At 36.4% G+C, this 19,242-nt stretch overlaps 1 protein-coding gene across 3 annotated transcripts in view; it reads left to right on the top strand.

Moving 5' to 3' along the window:
• LOC141447567 (serine/threonine-protein kinase 32A) overlaps positions 1-19,242 on the top strand; it is a 387,735-nt gene that overhangs the window by 216,371 nt on the left and 152,122 nt on the right. For all 3 annotated transcript variants that reach the window (XR_012454455.1, XM_074115236.1, XM_074115237.1), the window contains one exon: positions 16,514-16,673. Coding sequence is in view for 2 of the 3 variants with exons in the window: in XM_074115236.1 (XP_073971337.1) it covers positions 16,514-16,673 (160 nt within the window). In the remaining variant the exon portion in view is untranslated. The remainder of the gene's footprint in view (positions 1-16,513; positions 16,674-19,242) is intronic.

Below are 19,242 nucleotides of genomic sequence, written 5' to 3'. Positions count from 1 at the left end.
TATCCAAGTGTACTCTTAGTACCAGCGTTCGTTCCCCCCCAACCTCGCCCCCCTAACTTCTGAACACTGTAAGCTGATCGTACACCAAGTTAGAAACGGCTGTAATACAACATGGCAACATATATGAGCTTACATAAGTTACATTCTGTGTTGCTATTGTGGTTGACATAAAACAATGCCATCAAAATATACGAGTGTTGCAATTCTACTTCATTTTATATATGCCAGCTAGAATAGAAATACTCTATTAATTACGCTGCTGAATCTCTTGGGTTCTATACAAATATAAAACTAGGAGCAAGCGGAAATATTGTGGTTAAAATAGATTTTTTGTAAAATAATTTTTCAACCGGAAATACATGAATTGAAGTCCCCCCTAATCCGTAGAAGGATGTGGATTAGTAACCACTACAGAGATTGTACGTCCCTTCGTAATCCCAGCTCAACTAAACTAACAATACTCAGCATTGACACTAGTAACACTAACATAATATCCCCAGGACATGCAAAGATTTGGTTTATCTCACACACAAATAGCTAGCTCTGGCCCAATCTACAGGATATCATGCAACCGATGGTTTGCACAGAAGTCTAGACACAGTGTTTAGTGTGGTGATTTCCGACGAATTTCAGGTTTCTCCTACGAATGATTAGTTAGAGATTTCTTCCTGGAAGCTGCGTAATTATCACTTGTGATCACTTTCTTAAATAAGCGTGATCTATTTTTTTTATAGAAACCCAGAGATTGTTGCAGAATCTCCTGTGCTCTCCTCCCTCTCTTCCTGGAACTATCCTGTAGAGAGCAGGTACCTAACTAGGTTTAGAGGCGGTATATATATGTAGTTTCAGAATATGTGTCTTGATTTTAGATTCATGATCGCGTACGCGGCATACGCGCAAGTAAGGATTTGCAGGTGATCATCCATTTTCACGTACTCGGTTTTAAAGAGTATAAAAAGTTATGAAAGAAACCGTAAACCACAGTTATCTTCAAAATTAAAGGTGCTAGGCCATTTCAAAATCATTTATTAATCATATTTCAATTTTTTAACTTGTTATCAAAGAGAAAGAAGAGCACGCAATCGGTCATTTTTATGTATTTTTTCATCCCCTTTCTACTAAAAATATTGCCAAGGCAGTAAAGCTAGTATTTTTCTTAATATCGGGAAATAAGCCAGTTTTCCGAGTGATTTTTCTAAGAAAAATCAAATGTTAAGAGCTTTAGATGTTCTCCAAGCATACACAGAATGGCTAAAAATTAATTTTACATCTGTTACAAACAAGAAGGTTTAATAATTATTTGGTAATTTTGGGAGAGTTGCGTTTAATTACCGAAAAAAATTGGAAACCTTCTGCCACATATTTAAGTGATCAATATCTTTCATGTAAAGGATCAAACTTAATACTTAATTTATCAAATAATGCACTTTACACAGCTTGTGCAGCATGTACCTACGTGTCTTCAAAGGTGCCTCCGCTGGCTGGCAAGCCAGGTTAGCCAGTTTATCTACTGCTCTCTCTGTACATACCAAATCAGATACAAAGAGCCATTTGAGAATGTAGATGCTCTTGCCAAACAACTAGAGGTGACGGGCAAACAAATTTTTCCTCTATCATTTTTTTTCGCTCAGATCAACCGTTTAAGCATGAAATGCTTTTGAGCTGTCTTAAAGTGAACACCCTGTGTATATTAATAAGAATAAAATGTGGGATCAAACTAAACCGGAAGTGGCCAAATTAAATAGTTAAAATCTGTGATTTGAGATTTCCTCAGAAACCGGATGTATGTTTTTAATTTATTTATTTTGATTATAAAAAATATAAATATGAAATATACTTTGTAATATTTTGTACCGAAAAATTCGATTAAGAGCGTATTTATGAGAGAGCTTTTTAGGTTCTCGTTTAAGTGCCATATTTTGATATATGATCCTATTAATTTTATACTTTTAAGAGGATTCAAGAGGATATATCAAATATATTATATATTATGTATCGAAAACCAGAAGCACCTTCTTCACTTAATGTTGTCTTTTTTGCGAATTGTTCCGTCGCTAGAATCTATCTAGCATCTTCATTTAGTGTACCATCTTTGAAACATCTGGTGGGCCATTGCATGGTGGGTTGGACATGATTATTACAGATTAGACATTTCAGTCGTGCACGAATTTCTGGATAAATGGCTTCTGCGATTTCATTGGCTGTGTATATCATGTGACATTACTGAGGGTTCCTCTAAAGAGGGGATGAAAGGAAATGCTAAACTAAGCGATTCTTGGTCATAATGATGATCAGATTAAACTTTTGATGTCATTTCCTACATTTATTAGCAACGCCATCGCTTTATCTCTCTATCGATAACTCCATAAATACTATATCGATGGCCAGATTTATTGCATTCTAGGTCACAGGTAATAAAAATAAAAAACTCTATATCCTGGCAAAAAGCCAATACCAATAAAAAAAAACCACCATCATTCGATAAACAATTTAATTCCAATCTCTTGCCTTTTTCCACTTCATTTTATGTATTATCTCAAAAATAAATAATATCAAAATCGATTTTTCCTTATGAACTTCACTTACTTCTAGTTTATTTGCAAAAGAAATTGAAAATTAGCAGAAAAAATATTTAAACTATATAATATGTATATTTGAACAAAATATCTCTAGTTCGTCGGTAACTGAAGCATTTTGATTGGGTCTCACCAGAGGATAACGATAGTAACTTAACAATCAAAATTACGAGTTATATGGTTCTTTCTGCCAAACTCTCGAAGAGGCTTATTTGGTTTCCAGAGTTAGGATCCCACCTTAGGACACTTCTAACCTGTACACTTTAAGGGGGGGGGCAAATTTCGGAATATCTGGCGGGAAAGGATAAACCGGGAGCCCCCTCTGGAGGTACTTGTCTACAGCTGTCACTCTTGGGATAGCTTGGTTCCTCTTCTGATCTTGGGGGGGGGCATTCTCTAGAACAGTATCTGAGGAGTATTTCACGCCTCCCGGAGTTGCGTTGGTGGTACATCAGATGGTAAAGAGGAACAGCTTGCCCTATAATCCTCATGGAGGGAGCTTACTTCAGAAAATTTACGTGGTGGGTGCTGGCTTCCCAAGGAGTCACTTGTAGATTGTAGATTGTATTAAATGGGCGGTTCCACCAAATAGCAGAAGGAACGCAGACAATTCAAAATGCCCATTGTTCCCCGCCCACCACTCATCTAATGAGAGATACCGGGGCTTTAAAACAACAACAAATCCGGCTAATGGTTGCACAGATGCCAATGCAATAAACTGATAAAGTAGTAACAGGACACTAGGGAGCATGGCGACTCAATCGCCTCAGAGCACTGGAATAAACCTAAGAGAGTTCTGGTAAAGATCACCAGATGCCACAAATCTCCGGGTGGGGAAACATTCAACCTCCCGAAGACGAGAAATCCTAGTTTTAGAATAAACGGGGACACACCTCCTACAAAGTGCCGCACAGTCTCTCATTGGACTCACCACAGCCGGCGCAGATTAACAGCGACTGGGTAAGGCCGCATTTGAAAAGATGGTACGCTAAATTTGCATGTCCACTCAATATCGGATCCGAGACCTGCTAAAACCAACTCTAGCCATTTTTGACAGGAGGCCAAGAATTTCTTTAGCCTGACGGCCACTCTTAGGATAGCTTGGGTCCCCTTCTGGTTCTGCGGGGGGGGGGGAGCCATTCTCTAGAAAAGGATTTGAGGAGCTTTTATTTTTACGCCTCCCCGAAAGCGATGGTTGTTTCACTAGCTGCTAAAGAGGAATACACCCGTTTACAACATGCCCTATAATCCTCATACAGGGAGCTTACTTCAGATAAATTTACGAGGGTTTCCAGGAAGTCACTTCCTAGTTTTTCTCCTTTGATTTCCCAGGAGTACAATATATATATTTTTTGTAATGGCATAAGGGCAGAATACCCTGATAAATGTAGGTAAGTATCAGACATCCCAGAATAGGAAACTAATTCAAAATACTTGTTCCTGCAACCTCAGTCTCGGGAAATGAAAGGAGACATTTTGAGTTTGACGTCAATATCTGGCTGCCTTCGATAGAAAAGAAAAAAATATCAAAAACCCATCTTTGGCAAATTATTTGCAAATTTCACCATCTTAATTACACCAACTGTAATTCGATATTTTTAAAAAAATGTGGAAAATATTTTCGCTTTACAGTTCTATTTTCTGAGTTTAATGAGGTCCCCACCCATTCATCTTCAACTTCCTTTAGCGTGGGATTTTTTTCCAGCTTTAAAAGCGGCTCCAGGGCAGCCGCCTCCACTGAGAGAGAGAGAGAAAGATTTATAACAGGTTGGACCCTTAATTTAATCTCATTATTTCACCGCTAATTTATTTTCCCTTAAATTCCCAACTCCACTACACTAACCCCTGCCCTTAACTACCCCTCACCGGAACACAAAATAAAAGAACTAAGAAAGAAAACCCTTTCTCTCTACTCCCCTTTACCCGTAATCTTTTCCAAGAATTTACAGGATTTTCTTTACAACGCATCAACTTTTTCTGGACGTAACCTTTTTATTTTATTTTTTTACACAATAAGATCCTTAGCAACCTTCAGGTTTTTTGTGTATCCCTTTTCTTTTTTTTAACTTACTTTCCCTATTTAATCCAATACCGCCAGATGTTTCATTGTTTAGTACCTCGTACCTGCAAACAATTACCACTACAAGATAAAAGTATTAGAGAAGATGTTATATTCACGTAAAGAGGGACTTTTTTCTTTATAAGATTTTAAGTAAATACTTTCTGAGGAAACTAAAATAATACCGATGTGTTCTCTATGTACTTACTAAGTCAGTACGTGAAGTAAATGACGGAAGTGTAGACGAAATCTTAACCACAAACCGATTATTCTACCTCTGAAACCGGATATTGTTCAGGAATAACCATTAAAACAGGCGACCTACGACGGATTAAACATCATTACTTTTACATAAACTGCTGTCGATCTTGTACGACTTTGTTTAAGTACGATTCAACTTGGAAGCTTTTCGGGGATCGCTTGAGGAAGTGGACTAGCCACATTACATCAGGGTCTTTCCAGATATCCGGGTCCTGACAACACCAACACACAACAGTCATTGAGTAAAGTAATTGCCTATTATTTTCAGGCGGGCATTACGTCCATCTACCACAATTAGGTGTCGTGGACGGAGGCGACTAGCAAACATACTTTACTGTGAATTTCTCATATTAACCATTAAATAAAATCCCAGGCCTAAAGACCGGGAATCGAACCCTCTAAACCAACAATACATCTTAGCTTTGCGGGTCTAGCCTATAACCGCCTAATACACTTTGCTGTAAATTTCTCATATTAACCATTAAATAAAATCCAAGACCTAGACCAGGGGAATCGAACCTACTAAACCAACAATACATCTTAGCTTTGAGGGTCTAGCCTATAACCGCCTAACAGACTTTACTGTAAATTTCTCATATTAACCATTAAATAAAATCTAAAGCCTAGACCAGGGGAATCGAACCTACTAAACCAACAATACATCTCAGCTTTGCGGGTCTAGCCTATAACCGCCTAACATACTTTACTATAAATTTCTCATATTAACCATTAAATAAAATGCACAAGGCCTAGACCAGGGGAATCGAACCCACTAAACCAACAATACATCTTAGCTTTGCGGGTCTAGCCTATAACCGCCTAACAGACTTTACTATAAATTTCTCATATTAACCATTAAATAAAATCTAAGGCCTAGACCAGGGGAACCGAACCCACTAAACCAACAATACATCATAGCTTTGCGGGTCTAGCCTATAACCGCCTAACAGACTTTACTATAAATTTCTCATATTAACCATTAAATAAAATCTAAGGCCTAGACCAGGGGAACCGAACCCACTAAACCAACAATACATCTTAGCTTTGCGGGTCTAGCCTATAACCGCCTAACATACTATACTATATATTCCTCATATTAACCATTAAATAAAATCCAAGGCCTAGACCTGGGGAATCGAACCCACTAAACCAACAATACATCTTAGCTTTGCGGGTCTAGCCTATAACCGCCTAACAGACTTTACTATAAATTTCTCATATTAACCATTAAATAAAATCTAAGGCCTAGACCAGGGGAACCGAACCCACTAAACCAACAATACATCTTAGCTTTGCGGGTCTAGCCTATAACCGCCTAACAGACTTTACTATAAATTTCTCATATTAACCATTAAATAAAATCTAAGGCCTAGACCAGGGGAATTGAACCCACTAAACCCACAATACATCTTAGCTTTGCGGGTCTAGCCTATAACCCCCCAACATACTTTTCTATAACTTTCTCATATTAACCATTAAATAAAATCCAACGTTTAGACCAGGGGCATCGAACCCACTAAACCAACAATACATCTTAGCTTTGCGGGTCTAGTCTATATCCGTTCGGCTACCGTGGCGCCTCTCTTTACTCTAATAACTCTCTTTTAATGTTGAAACTTTTCCTTTCCCTTACTCGAGTAAGAGCGTATTTAGAATAGAAGGATGTTTAGACTTTCCAGTAATGTGCCATTTCTGTTTCTTCTACAGGCTTTTGCCACCTGCCTTGTATTAACAAAAAAAAAGAATGTGGCACTGAATTTCCCAATTTAAAAAAAAAAATGGCTGACCGGAAGTGCCACTAGATTTCAGCGTATTTTGAGATTTTTTTTTTTTTTAACTTAAATCTATAAATATTACTCAAATTTTTCGAATATTAAGAAACATTTATGAGTTAGTCATAACCACTCCACTCCACGTACTGTTTACTCGTAGTTCCCTAATTTAGAGTTAGCAAACAGATAAATATTAAACGTGAATTACGGCAAGTTGCTATGGAAACCGACAAAAAGAAATACGTCCTTGTATTAACATAAGGGCAAGGCAGCATATTAAGATCGTAAACTATAATATATATAATTGTATATATATAAAATCCTTGCTAACATTACGGCCCATCCCTAAAACCAAACTAAAGGGTCATTAAAGTCAAAACTATTCCCTAGCCCTAGCTGTAACTGGTCCTAACTGGGTGGGTTAGCTTTTGTGACTCCCTTATCTGTAATTAAACGACTAAACCCGCATAACTTTGTACACAGCAGTAGTTTACCCGGAAGCGGTGTGAGAGAGTACACGTACAAATTAGGAAGTAGAGAGGGAGTATAATGTTGGTAACGCCTCTGGTTACAATTTCACTGCTCATTAAATAAATAATGCACAATGGCAAAACCTGGCTTGAATTGGTCAATAGATGATTTTATTGATTTTAACGTGGGAGGGGATGGAGTTTTCAGGAAGTTTAGTGTGAGACAGAAACTTAGCAGATTTTTGTCAATTTTATGGAATATTCATAGCTATTCGTAAATATTTGAATTAACGCATATTTATTGTACATGAATTACGTCAATAATGTCATATAGAACATAATTTGGAGAGAGATACAGATTCCCGCCTATTTCCCCTTGTTTGTAAAGGGGATGCTCCAAATTTTAAGGTTAGCTTAAGGGGGGATCATAGGGCATTTAATTCATTCTACAAGAAATAGGCGCCACGATAGCCGAGCGGTTATAGGCTAGACCTGCAATGCTAAGATGTATTGTTGGTTTAGTGGGTTCGATTCCCCCGGTTTAGGTCATCGATTTTATTTAATGGTTAATATGAGAAATTTACAGTAAAGTATGTTTGCTAGTCGCCTCCGTCCGCGACACCTAATTTGTGGTAGTTGGACGTAAAGCCCCGTCTGAAAATAATAATTATTATAATAATAATAATTAATTCTACAGAGTGATTTCTTTTTGGTAAACCTAATTTTAGCCTAAAGGTAATTGTGACTTCATCAGGTGGTACCTAATCAAAAAATTACCTACTGTTCATAATTTTTGGTGACTGATTCATAGTTTCAATAGGATGCAGAAAATAATAACTGCCAATTTCAGTCATGATATTCATTTATTATGCCGAGCTTTTCGACCTCCTAGGGACTAGGTCATCTTCAGGGCTAATTGTGACAATGTAATATTAAGGGTTGTTGTGTCTTCTGTCTTGTCTCTTCATGGACTTAGCCATGAAGATGACACCTAGTCCTTAGGTCGAAAGCTCGGCCATAATAAAAATATATTGTGACTGAAACTGGCAGTTATTAGTTTTTCATCCAATCGAAAAATTAACTTTCATCTATTTCCTGGCCGAAATTGATTTGATTTGATTTCACCAATTTTCCTTTCATATTTTCATTACTTTTTGATTTTTCTCTTATTCCACTCGTGCGGAAATGTATTTAATCGAATTTTTTCCAATATTTGTAATTTATAGAGGAGTTCACTTTATATTTTGGAAGAGTAGAGATTATCTACTACAAACTTATTCTTTCGTCCTCAAATAAATCACTATAGATCTAAATTAAAAAAGTTTTTTAGCGGCCCCCTCTCTCTTCAAACAAACAAAAAGCGTTACGTATCCAAACCAGCACAAAAGTTATTTACTGTGAACTTCTGAGGAAGAGTAAAAAAAAAAAGGGTTTGAATTCCTCGGAGACGCAGTAAATTTAGTCCTTTCCACTGTCCACTGTATTTGTTAAAGCAAGCCCTTAGGGAAGTAACCTTATTCTACCAGAAAACAGTTTTAGTGATAGTGGTTATCAAACAGGTGTGGTGGCCAGCTAGTTTGACAGGAAATCGAACCAGACAACCAACCTTCAAAGTACCAAGTTCGTAGAATTTCCTGTATGTTTCACGTGGCGAGTAAAATCGATTTAAATTGATTTTCTTCCACCGGAAATTGCATTCTACTATTTTCTAGGAGTGAAAACTACTCTGAGATTTATTACAAAAATTTATGTTTAATTAATTTTTGAAAAAGTATTATATTGGATTTTCCGGAAAATATTGCAGGATTTTATGATTTCTTTATTAATACCCCTCCATATAGTAAACTGTTTATGTTTGTTGGACTTTTTGACTTTTATAAATGTAAACACTTTATTAATCCTCTTTTACCTGCAAAGCTAAGATGTATTGTTGGTTTAGTGGGTTCGATTCCCCTGGTCTAGGCATTGGATTTTATTTAATGGTTAATAAAAGAAATTTATAGTAAAGTATGTTAGGCGAATATAGACTAGACCCGCAAAGCTAAGATGTATTGTTGGTTTAGTGGGTTCGATTCCCCTGATCTAGGTCTTGGATTTTATTTAATGGTTAATAAAAGAAATTTATAGTAAAGTATGTTAGGCGGTTATAGACTAGACCCGCAAAGCTAAGATGTATTGTTGGTTTAGTAGGTTCGAAGCCCCCGTTCTACCCTTGGATTTAATTTTATTTAATGGTTAATATGAGAAATTTGTAGTAAAGTATGTTTGCTAGCCGCCTCCGTCCACGATACCTAATTGGTAGTTGGACGTAAAGCCCGCCTGAAGAAATAGGCAATTATATTACTTTACTTTACTTTACTTAACTTTAATCCTCTTTCAAACAAAAATGTTTTGTTTACCTCTGTAAAAATTTTGGCAAGTTGGAAATAATTCAGTCTTCCAGCTAAGAAGTCAAAGCGTGATTTTCGCATAATTTTTGTTTTACGAGTTCGAACTCGGCCGGAACGGGAGGTACACACGTCTGTACATATATCTACGAACATAACATACGTGTATAGGAAGGATTTATACATACAAAATGTTCGAAGTTATTACTTGATGTAAGTTTAAGTTGTGGTAAATCCACAATTAAAATTGTTTCATTATTAAATTAAAGTAAAAACTTTTGTTTTTCTATTAATGGTTACTGGCTAGAAATTTCCTTTTCAATCTGGGAAAATGGTCTATTGTGAAAACTAACATGACGTAATGTTTTTCCCTTAAAGCAAAAGCGGAAAATCAAATTTCCTCTTACTGCTATTACTCAAGAATTTCGAACCCATTAATCATATTCTACAATCTTGGAAAATAGTTTATACGAAACGTACATTACACTGAAAACTAACTAAAAGAAGCCCTATCCAAACCAAGTACAGAAAAATACAGGAAACGCCTAAGACTGGAAACATAGTGGAGCGGCGAGCAATGCGGCGATGATAGCTGCTTCAAATCAAAGAGAGCGACGAGCAGCGAGCAAAGAGTCGCATGCACATAGTGACGAGTTTAGTCGCGTTCTCCTTTTTACAAAACAAGATGGAGGAACTATTTATATATGAAAATTCTTCCTTGAAAATTTGGTATTTACAGCAGCTTAGAAGCAGGAGCTGCAGTGTACGTGACATAAATAAGTTTAGAAACGAACTTGGTGAATTTCATCACTTGTACCAACAACTTCTGGAGCATCCTGGCAAGTTTCATGCGTATTTTCGAATGTCTATATCAACATTTTATTACATACTAGCCCAGTGTAACCCCATTAATCAAAATCAAATTTTATTGCTTTTGAATAATACAGCTCATGAGCAGGAGTTAGGCACAATATAGAAAAATTAACTAAATACAAATCTGTGTAACCCCATTAATCCTAGCAGTTACTTTAAGGTTAGAAAAGAATAAATAAATAAAAACAAAATAGAAATATATGCAGATAAAAAGAAATTAGTCAATTAAAAAAAACAATAATTTTATTAAATCACTACACCATGATTTGTCGTAAATTAATGTTGTTCATCTGAAAAACTGGAGTTGTACGACGCTACAGAAGAAGGATTGGAGAATTCGTCCTGATCAGAAGTAGTAGGACGTGAAAATGTAATTCAATTTTGCCTAGTATTTAGATGAAAGTTAGCATTAAGGGAATGAGAACCAAATTAAATGTAGCAAAAATTACCTGAATTCTCCATTAACTACTAATTGTTAATTAATATTAACTATTAATTATTAATTGTTAAAAACTGTTGTAGCTTCGCAAATATTACGGTCCCACAGAGGTTTTTTAAACAAACTAAACCAATAAATGTATCAATATCCATAACCTATGAGCAATAACCTTTAAAAATTGAGCGCGATGAGAGAGAAGAAATAAAACATGTCATAACGCTTTGCTCCACTCTCTATACGAGGGTCGTTTGAAAAGTCCGTGCAAAAATAAAAACTACTTAATTTTTTGGGGTAAACCTTTTTTATTTTTCAACATAGTCTCCTTTTAGGCTTATACACTTCGTCCAACGCTGCTCTAGTTTGTTGATCCCTTCCGAATAATAGGATTTGTCCATGTCTGAAAAATAGCCATTCGTTTCTGCAATCACCTCCTCGTTTGAATAAAATATTTTTCCCGCCAGCCATTTCTCCATATTGGGGAACAAATAGTAGTCCGAGGGAGCCAAGTCTGGAGAATAGGGGGGGATGTGAAACGAGTTGGAACCCTAATTCTATTAATTTTGCGACCACAACTGCTGAGGTGTGAGCAGGTGCGTTGTCGTGATGGAAAAGGACTTTTTTGTGGGCCAATCGTGGGCGTTTTTCTTGCAGCTCGGTTTTCAAACGGTCCAATAACGATGAATAATATGCACCTGTAATAGTTTTACCCTTTTCCAGATAGTCGATGAGGATTATTCCTTGCGAATCCCAAAAGACAGTCGCCATAATCTTTCCGGCCGAAGGAACGGTCTTCGCCTTTTTTGGGCGCAGATTCCCCCTTGGTAACCCATTTTTTAGATTGTTCTTTGGTCTCAGGAGTGTAGTGATGTATCCATGTTTCATCCTCAGTGACGAAACGACGCTTTAAGTCCTGCGGATTCTTCTGGAACAGCTGCAAACCGTCCTTGCAACACTTCACACGATTTCGTTTTTGGTCAAGCGTGAACAATCGCGGCACCCATCTTGCGGATAGCTTTGTCATGTCCAAATGTTGATGCAAAATATTATGTACCCGTTCATTCGAGATGCCCACAGCACTAGCAATCTCACGCACCATCACTCTTCTGTCATCCATCACCATATCATGGATTTTATCAATGATTTCTGGAGTAGTAACCTCAACAGGGTGTCCAGAACGTTCAGCGTCACTTGTGCCCATATGGCCACTCCGAAAATTTTGAAACCACTTATAAACTGTTCTAATCGAAGGTGTAGAGTCACCATAATGTTTATCAAGCTTCTCTTTAGTCTCCTCAGGCGTTTTGCCTTTCATAAAGTAATGTTTAATCAACACACGAAATTCTTTTTCGTCCATTTTTTGAAAATCACTCGACTTCCTCGATTCAAACGAATGCCAAACACAAAGAAATAGACCGATCTGGCTGAAACTTGGTGTGTGTTCTTCCAAGAGATGCTACTAACTAAACATAACCTCGATACGCGCCAGTGGTGCTATCTCTCTGACTTTGCACGGACTTTTCAAACGACCTCGTAGATAGCGTTGCTCTATCTTCGCTTTGCTCGCCACTATGCGCGGTCCCATATGTTTACTTGTGTTTGTTTTCGCCGCTTTGCTCTTCGCTATCATCGCCGCTTTGCTCGCCGCTCCACTATGTTTTCAGCCTAAGAAGCCATCTTCGATAAAATGGACTATCCATTGAATATGAGGAACTTCCGGTGGAGGGAATTTTCCCCAAACTCGATTTTAGATAATAATTATATTTAACTTTTTCGGCAGAAGACTTTCAATCTATGCCGTAAAATACTTATTTTTATATCTCTTTTATTATTTTTCTCTAAATTTGTAAATAAATAATAATAATAATTATTATTATTATTCTCTTGAGTGGGCATGTTTTAGATATAATTTTTAGCAGCTTTTTAATGACGAAAAACTTAAAATACTAAATAATTCTTTTTACTAAAAAAAAAAAGCTCTTACGTCAGCCCTTTTTGTCTGAAAATTTTGGAAATTCAGTTTTCCATTAAATATCATGCAGCTGGTAACGGCAGTACAATAAACAGAAATAGCACTTTAAAGGAAAACCTAGCTGCCCCCCTCTCCCAGAAATGCTGTTAATCGATTTTCCTGGAAAAAAGTTTTCCAAAAAAGTTTTAGCTCTGGAAATTTCCACTTAATACACTAAATTTAAAGAAAATTGTTATCAAGAAAATATTAAAAAATTGTAAATATATTTAGTAAAGTACGTAAAGTGCCGGTTGATTGGTTTTATTTCTAGTCTAAGGTAAATACGTACAGACAGACAAAGACCATTTTGAAAAAGAGAGAGAGAAAAAAAAATTGTTCAGACTTACGGGAGCTGAAAACCAGACATTTCCCGGTGAAAAATCAGCACGATTACAATTATATACTCGCACGACTTTTTCACTTACTTTATTTTACTCAAAATTACAATATAATTCATTTCCTGTATAACTTGATGACTACGTAAAACTGCTGAGTATTCAAAGAAGTTTATTCCGACAAAAACAAAGTTCTTGAATTAAATTAATACGTATGAAGACCCGTGTTTGTGTTATTCACTTCCGGAATCTCAGTATCAGTCTTTCCAAAGTAATATAAGCACGATCATCATTGTCAGAAGTGAAAAGGGTTATTTCCTCCTCCTTCTCCTTCTCCTCCTACCCACCATTTCTCACTCTAAGCTCAAAGTACGAGCTTATACGTACAACGCAAATACAAAGACGCACAGATCAAAAGACGGAGTTATCTCTCGAACACTGCTGGATGCTGGCAATATCATCTCATCTAATATGTATGAGGTGACAGGAAGTGGGGGGTGTTTCTCGAGCGAGAGAGAGAGAAAGAGAGAGAATGATTTCCTTCATCTTTCCAACTCATCCTGGATGAACAGGAAGTGAAGTTATGGATAGAATATTTTTCAATCTGCTAAAGGCTGGAAAACAGAAAATCGTATTTACGATGAAATGGAAAATAAAAGCTTTCACTTCCTGTGGATAAAATGGGAAAGCTCTTTGAGCTAAAGAAACCGGAAAAGAAATTACAGAAATTGTGAACTGGTCCCCGGATATGGGTTTGCGGATGAGTCAAATTATTTGGAGAATAAAAACAGTTTTTAACCCAACGTAACCCACACATTACACGTGTTACAAGGTTCCCTCATTTTAACATTATTATTATGTGGGCATCGGTTGTTGCAGCCTCTATTGCCAACCCATCATCCCTAGTTTTCCAACAATTCCCAGACCCGCGCGGCTTCCTGCTCACCGTCTCATCGGAGGGGGGGCCTTTCCTATAGACAAAACTAATCAACAAAGGCCCTTTTACGTTCATGATGAACTAACGTGTACACGCATGGGGATCATCACTATTTCTCTATTGATTCGTGTGTTTGTTTAGGTCTACAGCAAAGTGTTAGATAAACATACCATGATGTACACAACCCATTGATGTCTTTGATGTCCACTCTCTCTCTCTCTCTCTCTTTCTCTCTCTCTCTCTCTACAAAACTACCGGAAATTGAATTTAAACGGAATTAAAGGTTTTACATTTTCTTTTTTCGACTGGTGAATGAAATTTTGCGTATATTGTTTAAGTATAATATTTTCAATAGAACACCTTTTTTAAAGGGGGGTTTGCGAGGGAGAGGGAGGAGAAAACTGGGAAATCCCAAGAAAAATATGAAAAATATGAATAAGAAAATATTCTCTGAATTTGAGCAAAGAATTCAAATTACTTATCACTTCCACACGCTTAAAATAATTATATACGAAATGATTCATTAGACCAGTGGTTCCCAACCACATTTTTGGTCGTCCCCGTTCCCCTACAGAAATTTCACTCGAATCTCACAACCCCTGAAATTTTATATTTTGTACAAGGATAAATTACGCATAACAAACCCATGGATTATATAACAAAGAAAGTATACTTTACAAAAAATAATACTTTCCTTGAAATATATGCAAGATAATATAATAATGAAAAATATAATACCTTATATATTATATAGGATATGCTTTTTTTTAAATTTTTTTTTTTGCAACTGTATCCAATACAACTTTGCAAAAGAGATTAGAGTTGAGGATGGCGCAAATACACATGCATGTATATATATGTGTACATACATACACGCGCAAATGCAAGTGCACCAAGAGGCGTGAGTAGAGTGAACGACGACCATCCAGTGATGGAAACCGTTAGTTCCGTTCAGATTGGCAAGCTTACGCAGCATCCATTCTAGGAGATCGGGCGTTGTGTTGAGATGATCGCGTGGCCACCGTCGCTTTAGTCTCCGCTGTGGAATTGTAGGAAGGGCTTGTAGCAGACATGTTGTGGATCAGAGGACTGTGTAATGACTGTCTATAGATTTGAGTGAAGTTTTGTGCAGCGAGATTGAGGCTATTTCCAGAGACGAGAGGAATATATAGGATCAGAGTGTATTGTGTGATTGGAGACGTAGAAGGGAGCGATAACTTTTTGTTCTTAGAATTTTAGACTGTAAGGTTTTGAAGTCGGTTCATGTTCCGATTTTTTGGCACTTCCGTAGAGCTGTATTCTGTACGTCCATATTGGGGCCAGTAGGGCGGTGTACAGTGAAAAATATTTGAATAATAACAATATCCTCCTACTATTTACCTGGACATTTCTTAAGCCCCCAGGGTTGGGAACCCCTGCTTTAGAAGAAAACCCAGTCATTCCATCTTCTTACCAAATAATCCTTCTAAACAATAAATTTTCCCCAGAAATAAATGATTTTTCCAAGGTGAGAACGTGGATAGAAAGTATACAGAGTTGGGAAGTAAATACGTCAGAGCCTAGTTTTTCTTTTTCTATGTTCACACAGGCTTACATCATGTATTTCCGGTAAAATGTGAATAACGGATAGATGGAAAACTATTTCATTTATTGCACTATTTTTGGTCACTAATTTATCCATCCAAGGTAAAGAATTTAGTTTTTTTTTATTTTTACGATATTATAGCCTAGTTTTATAGACTCGTATTATAGCCTAACTTTCGATATAAGAGACTACGGTCAACTCCAGGGACGTGAAACATAATTTGAACAGAAACAGTTTACATAAACAGTACATTGATCTGATGATACTCAAATTGTAATCTATTTTTGTAAAATACGCTCCACAGCCCTGGCGATGTCCTAATCCCTAGGGAGAGAGCTTGAAAGAAAAAAAAAGGACATAAAAACAATTAAGACCGAAAACAGGAATAATCGGTCTTCCCTTAAGTTTTATTTTCAAGTTTGTATAGCCTAAAAGTAAAATAAAATCTGAACAGATGTACCCAACAGCTTTAGCTTAAGCTTATACTTAATCCACCTAAGGATTGAAGAAAACAAAAGCTTAATTAAACTTAATTTAAAACTTTGGCAAACTGAACATCAACAACAAAACTTCTGTTTGACTTTCATTAAACAACTAATGAGATTAACTGTTAATTATTTTGGAGATTGTCCATTTTCAAAATAGATTAACAAATAAGTATAATTATTTTCTCAAATGTAATTTTTAAGTTTATAATCACTTTTTTGTTTTCTTTTGTTAGGATTAACAATTACCTTATGTTTTTGTAGTTAAAAAATAATAATAATAAAATAAATATATTTTTAACATGTTTTTTTTTTGTGTCCCGCAGATGAGGAGGATATATTCATGGTATCCGATCTATTGCTGGGCGGTGATCTAAGATATCATCTCTCGCAGGAAGTGAACTTCACCGAGGATACTGTGTTCCTGTACGCATGCGAACTGGGACTTGCCTTAGATTATTTACAATCTCATTACATAGTTCACAGGTTAGTGTGTTCCTTTATTTATTTCTTAAAATTTATTCCATATTTTTGGAAAGTAAAGTAAGTAAAAGTAAAGTAATCGCCTACTTTTTAGGCGGGGCTTTACGTCTAACTATCAAATTAGGTGTCGTGGACGGAGAGGACTAGCAAACATATTTTACTGTAAATTTCTTATATTAACCATTAAAAAAAATCCAAGGCCTAGACACCGGGAATCGAACCCACTAAACCATCAATACATCTTAGCATTGCAGGTCTAGCCTATAACCGCCTAATATACTTTACTATAAATTTCTCATATTAACCATTAAATAAAATCCAAGGCCTAGAGATAGGGAATCGAACCCACTAAACCATCAATACATCTTAGCATTGCAGGTCTAGCCTATAACCGCCTAATATACTTTAGGTATAAATTTCTCATATTAACCATTAAATAAAATCCAAGTCCTAGACCAGGGGAATCGAACCCACTAAACCAACAATACATCTTAGCTTTGCGGGTCTGGCCTCTAACCGCTCGGATATCGTGGCGCCTCATATTTTTTAAGTGTAAAGATTGTTTCGGAAGTTGAAGATTTATTAAAAAATCTACAGGATGATCCATTTAAAATGGCACCAATCGCTAGTAACTTTTTTGTAAAGTGGAAATCCGGATAAACCCATCAAATAAGCTATATGTTTTTCTGGGTCTAGTTTTCTGGGTCAAGAAGTCTTGCATACGGAATACATTAAACTCCGTACATTAGAATTAGATTACATTAGATGGTTGCTTCTAGTTGATGATAAAATCCAATTTATCCTGAATCACAACCATTACATTACACTACATGTTTTAAAATCTCCAATTATTATTATATTATTATTTTTACTTAGCGTCACAAATAACATTTTTTTGCAGTCAGAGAACCTCCCCAAAACGTGTATTTCTAGTGGAAAATTAATATTGAAAACCGATCACGAATAGATAAAATTGTAACTTTGATCATAAATATCTCGACTAATATTAGGGATATCGAACTGGGGGTCAACAACATTTTTCACAATTTTTTATGTAGTTGTCATAATCATTGTCAAAACCAGTGGTCCTTATGAAACCTTGACCATTTTTTTAGCCGTAACTCCGCCAAAAATAAAGATACAACATCGGGGGTGGAAAATTTGAAAACTAGACCAAAAAAAACTTATAGTTTACTTAATGGGTTTATCCGAATTTCCGCTTTTCTAAAAAGTTATTTGCGATTGATGCGTTTTAAATGGATCACCCTGTATATGCATATTGAATAAAAGTTACAAAATTTAAAAAATTAAAATAAATAAATTATTGGAACTTGGTATTTTTACTTTAAAAACTGGCTTTAATATTATATACACGATAAAGTATTCTTTAGAAGGAACTGTGATGTCTCAGTCACAATAATCGTCTTCAATGAAACTTTAAACCCAAAATATTATGTATGACCTAACTTCAAGATATGAAACCTAGTATTACAATTAGAAAGCACTGAATACTCTAAACAGCTGTATAGCGGAATTGCAATTTCGATTAGAGTGAAAGAGAGAGAGAAAGGAAGTGAATAACGAAGTTCAAACTTAAAAAACTTTTTATCTTAGACAAGAGTTTGGGAATCTCTGTGAAAGTTTTAGAAACATTCAGAGATTAGTGATTGGTGGAGTATACGCGGAACGGAAGTGAGTTTATCCTGTGACACAAACCAATATCGTGTAGAAAAGTAGTTTGCTCTTACTTTCCTGTGGAGGTGGGGTGGGTGGGGGTGAATCAACAAGTGATCAGAGAATTTCAACCTGAATTTATTTACAATCATCGGAGAGCTACAACTTTCTCTTTGGTCTATAATTCGTATAATTGAAATTGAATGAAATAAGAGGGGCAGAGAAAGTTCTAGATGAATTCTCTTAGCACTTCCGTACTCAGGAGAGTTGCACAATGTTCAGGAATAAAGTTTCTGAAGTGAGAGTGACGTTGCAGCTTCTTCTTGCAGTAAAAGAAAGATGGCTTTTTCGTGCAGTTTTTGACGTTCAACCCTTTTACGTACAATTGTCCTGCCGGACAGTTTCAAATTTTTTTTAACTCAAGATCATCAACACCTCCCTAATTTAATTCCCTAATTTAAGAATTTTTGCAAACACATACTAACCCGAACAAAGCTCTATTCCAAAAAATCTTAAGATCATTTTCTTCCCTCGAAAAAGAGGAATAAGCCTGGAAAGTAAAAGAGAAAAATGATAGCCAGCTGAAGAGGTGGATGAACATAAAGATGAAGAAGAAAAAAAAGAATTCGTCAAAAACATCGCTATAAAGGTCAGACATTTGGCGGTGGAGGGGTCGGTTATGGACCACTCTCACTGAATGGAAGCTTAGAGCCGGAACGGGGGCGGGGATTTAAGCCGCTTTAGCACCCTACGGTTTCCAGATAAAAGAGAAGGTTTTTATCTCTCGGGTCCCTCTTACCATAATGGGGGGGGAAGAAATAGGGATGGTTTGATGTCCACCAGTTTTCCGCCGTTGGCCATTCCCCTGGATGACATCATAAAGGAAGATTTCATAGCT

The sequence above is a fragment of the Rhodnius prolixus genome, unplaced genomic scaffold, assembly GCF_049639745.1.
Source record: "Rhodnius prolixus isolate KJV_2025 unplaced genomic scaffold, Rpr scaffold_7, whole genome shotgun sequence".
In the NCBI taxonomy this organism is placed as follows: domain Eukaryota; kingdom Metazoa; phylum Arthropoda; class Insecta; order Hemiptera; family Reduviidae; genus Rhodnius; species Rhodnius prolixus.
The sequence above is the reverse complement of the archived record's forward strand: the minus strand, read 5'-3'. Positions and strand labels throughout refer to the sequence as shown.